The sequence below is a fragment of the Sinocyclocheilus rhinocerous genome, unplaced genomic scaffold, assembly GCF_001515625.1.
Source record: "Sinocyclocheilus rhinocerous isolate Xijiao unplaced genomic scaffold, SAMN03320098_v1.1 scaffold1411, whole genome shotgun sequence".
Classification (NCBI taxonomy): domain Eukaryota; kingdom Metazoa; phylum Chordata; class Actinopteri; order Cypriniformes; family Cyprinidae; genus Sinocyclocheilus; species Sinocyclocheilus rhinocerous.
This window is the reverse complement of record NW_015653601.1, coordinates 80,194-92,767: the sequence shown is the minus strand read 5'-3', so window position 1 is coordinate 92,767 and position 12,574 is coordinate 80,194. Positions and strand designations below refer to the sequence as shown.

The 12,574-nt window shown below is 36.0% G+C and overlaps 2 protein-coding genes across 2 annotated transcripts in view; both read right to left on the bottom strand.

Moving 5' to 3' along the window:
• Positions 1 to 2,140, bottom strand: part of LOC107716505 (zinc finger protein SNAI2-like) — a 4,888-nt gene extending 2,748 nt beyond the window's left edge. Inside the window, exon 1 of the mRNA XM_016522983.1 lies at positions 1,912 to 2,140. Coding sequence (XP_016378469.1) covers positions 1,912 to 1,990 — 79 coding nt within the window. The 5' untranslated portion in view covers positions 1,991 to 2,140. The remainder of the gene's footprint in view (positions 1 to 1,911) is intronic.
• Positions 2,141 to 5,704: 3,564 nt separating this feature from the next.
• The window catches only part of LOC107716503 (B-cadherin-like), a 15,809-nt gene continuing 8,939 nt past the window's right edge, over positions 5,705 to 12,574 (bottom strand). The window contains exons 4-16 of the mRNA XM_016522982.1: positions 11,759 to 11,896; positions 11,508 to 11,663; positions 11,075 to 11,222; positions 10,794 to 10,966; positions 10,582 to 10,710; positions 10,298 to 10,483; positions 9,970 to 10,214; positions 8,516 to 8,661; positions 8,218 to 8,442; positions 7,891 to 8,109; positions 7,360 to 7,490; positions 6,736 to 6,879; positions 5,705 to 6,422 (exon numbers count right to left, since the gene is read on the bottom strand). Coding sequence (XP_016378468.1) covers positions 6,216 to 6,422; positions 6,736 to 6,879; positions 7,360 to 7,490; positions 7,891 to 8,109; positions 8,218 to 8,442; positions 8,516 to 8,661; positions 9,970 to 10,214; positions 10,298 to 10,483; positions 10,582 to 10,710; positions 10,794 to 10,966; positions 11,075 to 11,222; positions 11,508 to 11,663; positions 11,759 to 11,896 — 2,247 coding nt within the window. The 3' untranslated portion in view covers positions 5,705 to 6,215. The remainder of the gene's footprint in view (positions 6,423 to 6,735; positions 6,880 to 7,359; positions 7,491 to 7,890; positions 8,110 to 8,217; positions 8,443 to 8,515; positions 8,662 to 9,969; positions 10,215 to 10,297; positions 10,484 to 10,581; positions 10,711 to 10,793; positions 10,967 to 11,074; positions 11,223 to 11,507; positions 11,664 to 11,758; positions 11,897 to 12,574) is intronic.

The window sequence follows — 12,574 nt, the reverse complement described above, 5'->3', positions numbered from 1 at the left end:
TATATATATATATATATATATTTAAATAAAACATAAATAAAAATTAAACAATTAGTCCTGCCCAAACTCACGCTATTGACTGAGCTAATGGTATATTGAAAAACCGGCAAAGCTGCTTTATGGAAAATATGAAAATAATACACTTAAAATCAGCTTGATACATTTATGTTTGAGATGAGAATATAATTATATTGTGTACTGTGTTGGGTTTGTCTGACGAATCAAATGAACAGAACTGTGTTCTCATAGCACCATAGAGCCACAATGTTTACTTTTCCGGGCAAATCAGACCATAAATGGATTACTACATATAAAGGAGAAAGTTTATGAATTGGTAATAGATATGTTCCCATGGACACATTATGGACACATTTTATTGACCAATAAACACTAGCAGAGAGAGAGAGAGAGAATGTAAAAAAAAAAAAAATATATATATATATATTTGCTAAGACTTTGTAAAACAAAATGCAAGTTCTATTTAGTTGAGCTAATTTTGCAGTGGGTTCCCCAAGACAATTCTGTCTTCTGTCAAAACACCAAAATTGGTAATAGATATGTTCCCATGGACACATTATGGACACATTTTATTGACCAATAAACACTAGCAGAGAGAGAGAGAGAGAATGTAAAAAAAAAAAATATATATATATATATTTGCTAAGACTTTGTAAAACAAAATGCAAGTTCTATTTAGTTGAGCTAATTTTGCAGTGGGTTCCCCAAGACAATTCTGTCTTCTGTCAAAACACGAAAGAGAGAGAGAGAGAGAGAGAGAGAGACAAGGACTATCTCGCATAATTACTTGGGTCTAATCCACTGGTTCTCATTTTCGATTTTCCTCTAAGATATACTTTTGGTAAAGATGTTATGAGTGGGCCAATAGTAGAGAACAAACCCATAGATTTTTCAGGCACTGCAAGGTAAAAGCATCCTTAAGGAACACTACTGTATATCCCTCTTCAGCTTTTCTAATCTAGGACTTTTCAAACCCCAAAGTAAGGGCTAACACAAAAGAGTCCCTCTTTTGTGAGAGATTGTGCACCTGCTAAACTCCAGGCGCGTTTGTGATATCTATTCTCAGTCTTCATTCGTTTCTCATTATCTACTCATCATGAACATCTGTAGCTGATCATGCAGGCCTATCATGAAGAAGTTGAAACATTTCAAGCAGTGACAGGCTATACTACTGTACATCTGAAACATTGTTTTTTATTATTATTATTTGTGTATGATAATCATGAATGGCATTTGTATGATCTCATATTAATTGAAAGACTATATGTAAAATTTGTACTGTTTAAAAAGTCTTAATCAGGGAAATAATAATATTCAATTCAAGTTTATTTGTATAGCGCTTTTCACGATACAAATCGTTTGCAAAGCAACTTTACAGAAAATTAAGTTTCTACAATATTTAGTATTTAGTATTAAGATATTATAAATCTTAAGGTTTCTGCACCATTTATAAGCATTTTAAAAGTCATGCCCATATTAACTATTTTGTAAAAACTGTATGATTTCCAAATATGTACTAATTTGTAAAGTCTGAATGATATTAATTTATAATGCAAATAATTTATTCTTCCCCTCCAGTTATTCACATTAACAAACTGCAGTTTTAATATAAATACATTTAATACTAATTTAATAAATGCTATATATATATATATATATATATAGCATTTATTAAATTAGTATCAAATGTATTTATATTAAAACTGCACTTAAAATTCCAATATATGTTCTTAATATTACTACGATGCAAATATCGAAACAAAATCCAATATGATAAAATAAAATAATAATAATCAAAATATCAAACAAATAGAGATCTGTGGCATTCGGCTACGGAACAAACAGCTTGCACAACCATTAACAAGCTAGATAAACGAGAAACGTAAAACTTACCGTGTTTTTTTGAATCCAACTCACCATAGTCAGGCTTCTTGTTAGTAAGCTGTTTCTTCACCAAGAAACACCTTGGCATCGTATCTTGGGTCTTTTAAAGGAAATTACTGTTGATATCTGACTAACACTAGCAGGCCTGCACGAGCAAGAGTTTTGAGTGGGAGATGGTGTGTTGAATAAATAGCTGATGCTTGGAGGTGGTCTTTGCGCCACATTCTCGAGTAGAGAAGAGAGAGTCGGGTGCAGGCTAGACGGAAATTATCATAGACATATTGCTCAACCAATCAGAATGAAAGAACAAGTGTAAGAGGGCGGAACCATGTACCATGTTTGTGCCGATATTCCGCAGCAAACAGGTGCATACGTGCGATTAAAACAAAACTTTGTTTTGATGAAACATGTTTCCCCAGTGAGTATCTTTTCTTTTCTTTTCACGCACACTTTCTATTAGACAGCTCGTTGAGAAACAGACAATAGCTTTTAGATCAAACTTATTTTAGACATTTAAGCTACAGTAGCCAACATGTTGGAGTGAAAATATTAGGGTTCAGTGCTTAAAATGTGGCGAATCATTTAATGCTTAAATGAATAAATAACTAGCCTAAACAAACAAACGAAAAAGTAAATAAATATTTTGAATTAATAGATATAAATAATAATTGAATCAGGAGGCGTAGATGACTTGTTACATTTCTCAGGCTAATTTAAATAAGTTGGAGTTTATCTTATAGTTTATCTTTCTTTCTCATTTGTTGTTTATTTCACTTCATGATATTGTTCTGTCCCGTCCCAACAACATAAATGCCTCACTGAAATGTCTAAAATCTTAATTTCAATGTAAAAATTAAATTACATTTAAAGACTCCATAATATGTTAAAATTTTCAGCTGCATAGGGGTGACAAGAAAGTCTTGTAACACATTTATTTTAACATATATTAATTCTATTTTCTGTGCTGTGTCTCAACCTTTTTTATACAACAGTTCGTTCTGGTTCTCAAATCTGATTGGTTGAGAACCGTGAGATAGGCTATTGTACTGCTATCGCTACAGGAACGCCCTTTCACAATTTTGTATCACTCCGCTTGTTCTAGCCGGGTCTATGTTTTTTTTTTAATTATTCACTGAGCTAATCGTAGAGTACGTTAGTTAATATAAGAAGAAACCTCTAGCTTCGCGGTCTCTTTCTCTCTCTCTCATTTGGATGCACGTCTTGCCGCATTGTCTCTCTCTTATAACCTCATTATTTCTCACTATACCTAACTGAAGCAGCACATGCCCTTGATACGAATTCTAAAAGTGACGCATGTTTAACTGTCAACTTGAGCTTTGAATCCGTGGCGGAAGGAAGTAGTTCCGCACAAAAGAGGGTTTTATTTGGCACTCCGTTGTTTCTTGTTTAATTACACACATGTTCCGTCGAACTGTTGTATAAACGCAATATCACTCTCATACTAGAGCGATACCGGCTCTATATCAGCGGCTGTGATTGCCTGCGGCCTCGTGCCTCTGGCCTAATCACAGCCATGCTGATATAGAGCCGGTATCGCTCTAGTACGAGAGTGATATTGCTCATATAACCTTCTCATATTTGTTACAAATTAACAAATGCAACATCCCTGAACCTTTTAATTAATGTCAAGCACAAAGTAACCTACTGTACAACCTACTCCACTTCTGAATGGGTTTCTTTATTTGTTTCAAAATAATTACTATTCCCTATTCGATCACCAATTCCTTCCGCAACGGATCCCCATTTTATTTCAAACATTTTAATTTAAAATGCTAAAATAATGTATAGCAAATATTTTAATTCCGTTCAAAATTGCAAATACAACTGGAAACAAATATTAATTTTTGTGTGGGTTATCCATCCATTCATTATATTTTGTTATATAAATTTGTAAATAAAGCCTTGTATTTCTCAATCAGCTCTCTGTTCAGTCAGTGCTGACATGGTTACTCTCTCAAAATTCCCACATCAGCTGCACATATATTCACTTACTGGAAGAGTCATCATGACTTTTGCAACATCTCAATTTGACAGAAATGGAGGATAGGACTTATTGTAGTATGTATTGTAATAATGGAATGTTGTTGATAAATGCCAGTGACATGTTAATGCACAACTACAGGAGGAGTGAAGTTTACAAATGCTTTGAGTGGATACCATGACTGAAATACACCGAAATACTGCACTACTAGCTTAATAGAAGCGTTATTTATTTGAAAGAACCATAAACTAAATGCTCTGAAGAGATTCTAGACATTTAATTAAAAAGGAAAGTCTACACCTGTATCCGACATCGCCATCTAGTGTACTCACATGTGCATCAAGTGTGATATTTTTCTCTGTTTCTATTTTTCTTCTGTTGATACACGTTTCTATTTTTTAGGCTTTATAGTGTTTTTTAAAGCTTGTTAAAGGGATCATTATTTCCCAAATATTTAAATACTGTCATAATTTTCTCATTCTCATGTTGTTCCAAACACAAACGATTTTCTTTGATGCAAGGTCACTAACATGCCCTTTTGTTGTTCCTTGGAAGAAAGAGATTGTATGGCATGTAATGTCATGATTAATTAAACACTTCTCATCTTGTAATTATTTTTGAAATGTACTATCAATTTCTAAGTGAAAATTGTTTCAAATGACACTCTAAACTACTTTTTTCCCCCTCTGCACATTAAAATATAGCATTGCATTTTCATGTTTAAAATCTTGACCAAGCTGGTGGTCAAGGCATCATAGTTTCACACAGGCCACTCACTGTAGGCGAATAGTTCAGTACATTCCTTGGTTGTGATTCTCCGGTTGTGATTCTTGGAGACGGTTCTCCTTGCCTTGGATTAAGACAATATAGACACATTCTCTAACAGGCAGATTCGTAACATCTCTAGTTGTAAAGCTCAACAATCTTTTGCTGCATATCAGACCTATATTCTTTGTTTTTACTCATTTGTGATGGATGATTAAGGGAATTTGGCCTTTTTGTTGCCTCATATTTGTACTCCTGTGAAAAAGCCATGACTGGATAATTTGATGTTCCTAGTCACTGGTGTGCTAAAAAAAACATTTCATAATTTCCTCACCACTTTCAATTGTTTTAATTCAATGAAAGGATGGATTTTTGTGAATTTAAATGTAAAATCAAAAGGATAAACAATGCGGATTAATTTTCACAGCCTTCTTTGCATATATTTACCAAGGGGGGCAATAATTCTGACAACTGTATACAGGTATAGTGAGACTGAAATGAAGTTACACTGCCTTGTAAGAGAAGAGTTCTTTGAAGAGAACACAGTAACTAGCTCTACAAGGCTATGCTGCAGAAAATACCAAATTCAAATACCTCCATTTCAGTACGCAAAACTTGCTTCTCTCGCTCCAATCAACAACCACTAAAATTGGAATCCTGCTCTGTTATTCTTGTTCGATATAGTTTTAGTTACATCTTATCTGGTATCCTTTTTGCAGCATAATTACAGAGTAATTGTAATTTTAAAGCATGTACTCACTGTAGAGTTAGGATTAGTTGCTCTCATATGCATCATTTACTGTTCTTGCTATAGTAAGTATATGTAATATATACTGTATATAACAAGGTCACTGTAAAATAAAGTTACCACAGTCGGACTCAAAAATGAACAAAATAACGTTAAACTAAGATTCCATGTTTGAGTATAGTGTAAGATGTGCTGTAGACCGAACACTTGTAAACAAAGAGTAAAAGTAATTTGTTTAATAAAATATGCAGTGTAAAACAATGCCTAAATCATAACTATACAAAAAAAAAAAAAAAAGTCAAGTTTTTGAAAAATCAGTGCTTTTCAAAAATGGTATATTTACAGTATCATTCATGCTTTAGAGCAATCTTTAATGCCAAAGTTAATTAAAAGTAGCAAAATGTTGAAAGAATGCTCATTTTTCAAAAAGCATTACATAAAATATACAGGAAAACAGCTTTGGACAAACATCTTAAGCCGTATTATAGCTTTTTACCTACCGAGCAAATATTGAACGTCTTTTCAGTTGGGAGGCTTCATTTAAAGAGGGGATGAGGAGAGAGAGAGGGAAAAAAAGGCAAGTCCCTCCTAAGACTGCTCCCATAAAAAGAAAACACTTCAAGTCAAAGAACCTTTGTTTATGCTGATGCATGAACAGTGCTATTATTCCAGTTCCAACTTTAAACATAGTATGGAATTCACCAGAACTTAAATTGAAGTATAAAATTGTCTCATATTTTTGCACTTTTCAACCATCAATGTGCCTCTTGCGCAGAGGGAAAAAAAATAAATTAAATCTTAATCCTCTCCTCCTCCAAACATGTCTGCCAGCTTCTTAAAGCGTGGGCCCCACTCATTGAGGAAGTCATAGTCTTGGTCCTGTCCTGAGCTGGAAGAGTTGAGGGAGCTGATTGAACCCGCATCGGAGCCTGCTCCTTCATAGTCAAACACCAGGAGGGAGTCGTATGGGGGTGCTGTGGGATCGTTATCCGCAGCCTTCAAATTCTGTGGTACAAAGAGTTGTGTTATTGCCATACATACATCTCGTTATAAAAAGATATATGAAACAGACTTTAAAGTATTAGTTCACTTCCAGAATAAAAATTCTGATAATTTACTCAATTTAAGGTTTTTGAAGAAAACATTCCAGGATTTTTTCCAGAAAAATCCTGGAATGTTTTCCTCAAAAACCTTAATTTCTTTTTGACTGAAGGAAGAAGGACATGAACATCTTGGATGACATGGGGGTGAGTAAATTATTGGGAAATTTTTATTCTGGAGGTGAACTAATCCTTTAAGACAGTAACAGATCACTTACATCAGCAATGAATGTCCCAATGTCCTCAGGATTGGCTGGTCGTGGTCTATACTGAGGTGCTGACAGGAAAGTGGGCGCCACATCATTTCGGAACACTTCAGGTCTGTTGTCCAAGCCACAATGCAACACACTCAAATCAAAATCCTGTGCAGAGAGGGTGTTTGATATGAAAGAACTGCAAAGAGGAAACTAACTACTACAAAGCATGCAGAAGGTCAGCATATACCACAAAGCATGCAGAATGTCAGCATATAGTCTCAAGTCACACCCCCCCCCCCACCCACTACAAATGTAACTGCACACAGGTTCGGACCATTGACATCTGAATGTTACATTTACATGGAAACCAAACCACAAAGCATATTTATAAGATAGCTATGCCTGGTTACGGACCAAGGAACTCCATACCAAATAGTTCACAAAGCTTCAGAAATGCTTATACTGCAAAAATTAAGCAAAAAGACAGTGTTGTACATGATGCTCGAGTGCTGCAGGCAAGATTTTCCTGCAATAAAAGAATCAAGTAACACCAAATAACAGGATGCTTGACTGTCAATATTTAGTTTCAAATTTCACCAAACATTATGAATTCAGCCATAAAAAACCTGATAAATTACAACCAACCTGATCGTCTTCTCCACCGCCTTCCTCATCATAATAGTAGATGTCGTCTCTTACATCATCTTCAGGAAGGAGGGGTTCTTTTTTGGTACTGCTTTTCCTCCTCAGGAACAAAAGCAGAAGAAGAACGAGCACTGTGGTACAAAGAACACAACATAACTTACAATAGCAAACTTTAAAGAAAAATCAGTAGTAATAAGGAATAAACAATGGAACAAAGACAGAAAAGCAGACTGCTCTTGATCTTAAGGAAGGAGTTCAGTTCAAACATTGAATATGTTTGGAATAGCATACTAGCATATGACTCCATTTCTGCAGTGTAGTTTATATACACCAACCATCTGTATGCACACAACACCTGGGAGACCAACTACATTTGCTAAAATGAGCAGTATAGACAGCACACAGTAACTGTATGCCCACTGCATTGACTATGACAACCAACTAAACCAGCTACAATTCATTTCTTTAGCCTCATTTGATTTGACTGCCAGGAGTCAGGACACATAATAACGCATGAAAGAAACTACATACGCAGCAGAGCCAAGATTGCTCCCAGGATCCCAAGAACTCCAGATAGTGGCATCCCCGCTAACGTTTTGTCAGTACAATGGACTTCATCTCCTGTGCAGTCACACACAGTTGCTTGAATTAAGCTGTCCTGATGCAGCCTATGTTGATCATAAACTCTCAGGACTACATTGTAGTCCCCTTGCTCCAATGTTGACTTGAGTTGCAGAAAAACACCAGTTGCTAAAATGGGCACATTGTAATAGTTAGACGTGTAGCCACTATCAAACATCCAGCCGTTTTAATGTGAAAGAATGAGTTGAATTTCTTAAAACATTTGTAATTGCTCACATGTGTCATTCATCGAGGTGGACCAGTTTTTACTGGTTTCTCCTTGGGCCTCAACGCTAAAGGGTGCACCAAAAGGAGGTCCATCTTTGTCCGTTATAGAGAGAAGAACTGGGGCTGATCCACGATTACAAATTTCTATATTCCTTTCATTAATAATAGGAGCGTTGTCATTTACATTCTCCAATTCAATTATCAGGGTTCCTGTGCCAGTCGCTGGAGATGTTGCTGCACACAAGCACAAACATATTAGAAAAAGGCTATGCTGCAAGAATTCCTTCTACCGAGAAAAACAAATCACCATCATCATCCACGGCCAAAATGATAGCTCTGTATTTGCCATCTTTGACATAAACAGATTCTCTATCCATAAGGTTCCTGACTTTAATCACTCCCGTCTCTGGAGACACACGTAGCCAGCCAGCATCATCATCACCCATTTTATACCTAGAAAGGGGAAGAAAAAAAAACAAACAAAAAAAACAGGTTAAAACTACAAATGTTCATCAACAACAATTTAATGTTGGTTTGACCAGTCTTGCCTGAAGGTTTACAAATTTGAAGTTGAAAGTATATACAGAAATGCTGTGGTTTGAAGGCTGGGTGGAAGAAATCTGATAGTGGGCGGGATATAGGCCTTGCTAGGTAGCTGCTAGACAGTTGCTAAGGTGGTTCTCAGTAATTATACTAGTGAAGTGAGGCTAGGGTAAGGGACAGCCAGATGCTTTAAAGTCTTCAATGTGTTCAAACCTTAATTAGAAAAAAACAGATTTAAATGAGGGCTGCTCGATTATGGCACAAATCATAATCCCGATTATTTTTGGTCAATATTGTAATCTCGATTATTTAACACGATTATAAGTGGACCACATGCCCAAAACTTTATACAAGTGATTTGTTTAAAGATAGATATATCTCAAATATATATTTTCTGTAAATAATGTTGCTATGGCATCTACATTCGAGAGACCAGCGAAATTTCACAATTCTCAATACCACAGCAGAATAAGTCCTTCAGTCAAGAGCAGTGAGTGATTTTGTCTGTCTTTTGATGTTTAATTAATATTAAGCACACAGTCAGCAGCAGGAATATAGCCTGCTGTCACTTTAAGAGCCGCACGGATCCGATTTATTGTTACACACGTATTTTCATTCTCAACTGTTTACGTTGATATACTACATAACCGACGAGGGTTTGTGAGAATAATCACCAAGCGCCGCATTTTGACACATTTTTGCATGTATTTGACCGTTTAGGTGCGCACCTTAAGCTAAAAGTTGACTTTACACATCCGTATTCTGTTCCATCCGCGCGCATGCACAGAAAGCCTCCTGAGGAACAGCGCAAGTGCTCTTTCGTGCTTTTAAAAACATTAATAAATCGAATCAACTTTGATAAATCAAGCACGTCCCATTTTGCGAAAGTCACGGTTACATGATTTTACGGATTTGCACGTGAAATTGGGCTTTTAATGGAGGAGCAAAAGCGGAATGGGGCACAATAATAGTTTTCTCGATTATTGTATTTTCATAATCGTTGGGAGGCCGAAATCGAAACCGTATTTTGATTAATTGCACAGCTCTAGATTAAATAATTAAAAAAAAAAGTCTGAATTTATGAACAGTATATCAATGCTGATATACTATCAGTGCTATTATATTTATTGGATTTTTATTCACTATAAGACCTGGTAGCCTCTAGAGAAATCAGTCAGAAAAGGAAACAATTAAAAACAATTTTTTTATATTACTTACGTTATCTTCTGTGATTTTCCAGTGTCTGGATCAGTGGCTGTATAAGCAACCAATTCAGTATCAACTGGTGAATCTTCAGATTTGAAAATAACCTTCTCCTTTGTATTAAACACGGGAGGCTCATTCACATCTTCTACATTCACCGTGACTGTGGCAGTGGAAGTGGGCAAAGAACCAATAAAAGGATCATCGTTCTCAACAATCACAGACAGAACGTATTGCTTGGTCTTCTCAAAGTCCAGGGGCTAAATAGAAAAGAAAGCATCTTTTACTAAGGTATGTCATCACAATTAATTCACTGGACAAACATATGAGCATCACACAGTACCTTTACAGTGGTGATGATGCCCTCCAGCTGGCTGGGTCCAGTACTGACATTGAAAAACCCACCCTTGTCACCACTAATAATACGATACTTGGTTGACCAGGCAGGTGATCCAACTTCATCTCCATCAGTAACTGCAAGTTTAGCCACTACAGCCCCTACTTTATTTTCTGGAACGGATACGGTGTGCTAAAATAAGGAGATGTAGGGTATGCATTAAGTATTAAGGAGTTCAAACACCTATAAATGGTATAGTAAAACACTCTGAATACATAAATATACATTACCAAAGTTTGCTCAAACTGTGGTGGGTTATCATTGCTGTCAGTAATTGTAATAACAGCTGTGCCAGTGGCTGCCAAACCATCTCCTTCCGTGTCAGCAGCCACAATTAACAAAGTATATCTGGGCCATTGCTGAAAAGGAAGATAACTGATGAGTTCGTTTACATTAAGTCATTTTATCACCACTTTGAGATTCATCAAATGTCACTTCTCACCTCTCTGTCCATGTCTGGTTCTCGCACACGAATGGTTCCAGATAAAATGTTGATATCAAACATGTTCGGTTTTGGAAATTGTGGCTCTTGGCTGACAATTGCATAGCTGACTATACCGTTGTTCGTATCTGGGTCATCTGCATCAGTGGCTGTGACCGTCATAAACTCATAATCTTTGGTGAGGGAATAAAGACTAATTAGGTGGTAAAAGCTGCAGAGGCATTTGAAGAGAAAAAAATAGCTAAAAGCTATTTTATTGAGAAACTGCACCATACACCTACCTTTTCCAGCAGCTTCATGAACATATCCATTAAAAGGATTTTGAGTAAACACAGGCTTATTATCATTTTGGTCGATCACATTGATGACAATTTCCATTGGTTTTTCTGCTACATTAATCACATCAAGTGCTGTAGCATGAGCTATAAGCTAAAGAAATGAGAATAAATTTGGGCATGTTAAGGGGCAAATACTGAATGAGTTTCTTTAAAGTATTTTAGTCCATGTCTATTAGCTTTGAGACACTGATATGCAAGAAAACTGACTTCATCTTTAGTAGATATACAAATTTAAAATGCAAGGTCTCATGCAAACACATGAAAATAAATCTGATGAAAAGAGGACAGTTTCAAAGAATCAAGAGTGATCAATGCTTAAATACACCATGAACTAAATGTTGATTTTAAATGTTTAAGAGACTAAAAATCAACTTACTCTGTATGAAGCTTTTTTTTCTCTGTCGAGTGGCTGAGTCACATAGAGATTCCCTGATAATCTTTCAACAGTGAAAATTCCCTTTGGGTCCTGATTTGCCCCTTCACCTGTGATGCTGTATTGCATTCGAGTTTCCAGGGCATAGTCGGACTTTATCTAAACACAGAAAGCAACAAGAGAACAAAGTCAATGACAAACAAACCTCTCTCATCCGTCTAATTCTGAACAGTCCTTTCATGATTTCCACTCACCTGGACCAGCTTCATTGGGAACGGACCTCTGCTATTCTCAGGTACATTGAATGGAGGAATAACCCAACCTCTCTTTGCTCTCTTCAGACCCGTTGAAGACTTTAGAAAAGTCAGAACCTGATCAGAGGGCAATTCCATCTAAAAATATTAGATAAATGTGTTAGTAAGAGACAATAAACGACAAAACATTTGTTTACAATTAAAGACGGAACACTTTTATACTAGTGAACATGAAAAACAACATTTTGGCATTTGCTGATTACCGTGCGTGACTAAGGCAACATGAAACTTCTGAATATCAAAATGTTTATTACAGCTACTGACTACTAAAATTGTTCTGGTAAAAACAGTATTAATATGTGGGGGAGTAAAATTTATGGGCCGCCATTTAATAAACCAATTTAGGGTAATTTGAGAACTCTTCATTTCCTGGCTGGATGTACATTATTCCACTTTGTATAATAAATGGAGCAGAATACAGGAAAGTGTTGGAAATCCTAGGCATTAGGTTTTAGCACTGCATAAATGAAACATCTGCAGACGCATTTTGTTTTAGACCAATAGGCTAGAATAAATATACATCAGTATGGATAGAAAATTCAATGCATTGAACATCTTTAATAATAGGGTAAACATCTGAAGCAATGCAACACCCGCTGAGTGGCATTAAACAACTTGAAAGTTCAAAGACAATTTTTAATAACTCCGAGTGGATTCATCTGAAAGAAGAAAGTCATATACACCTAGGATGCCTCGGGGGTGAGTAAAACACAGCCTAATTTTCATTTTTGGGTGAACTAACCCTTTAAGCTCACA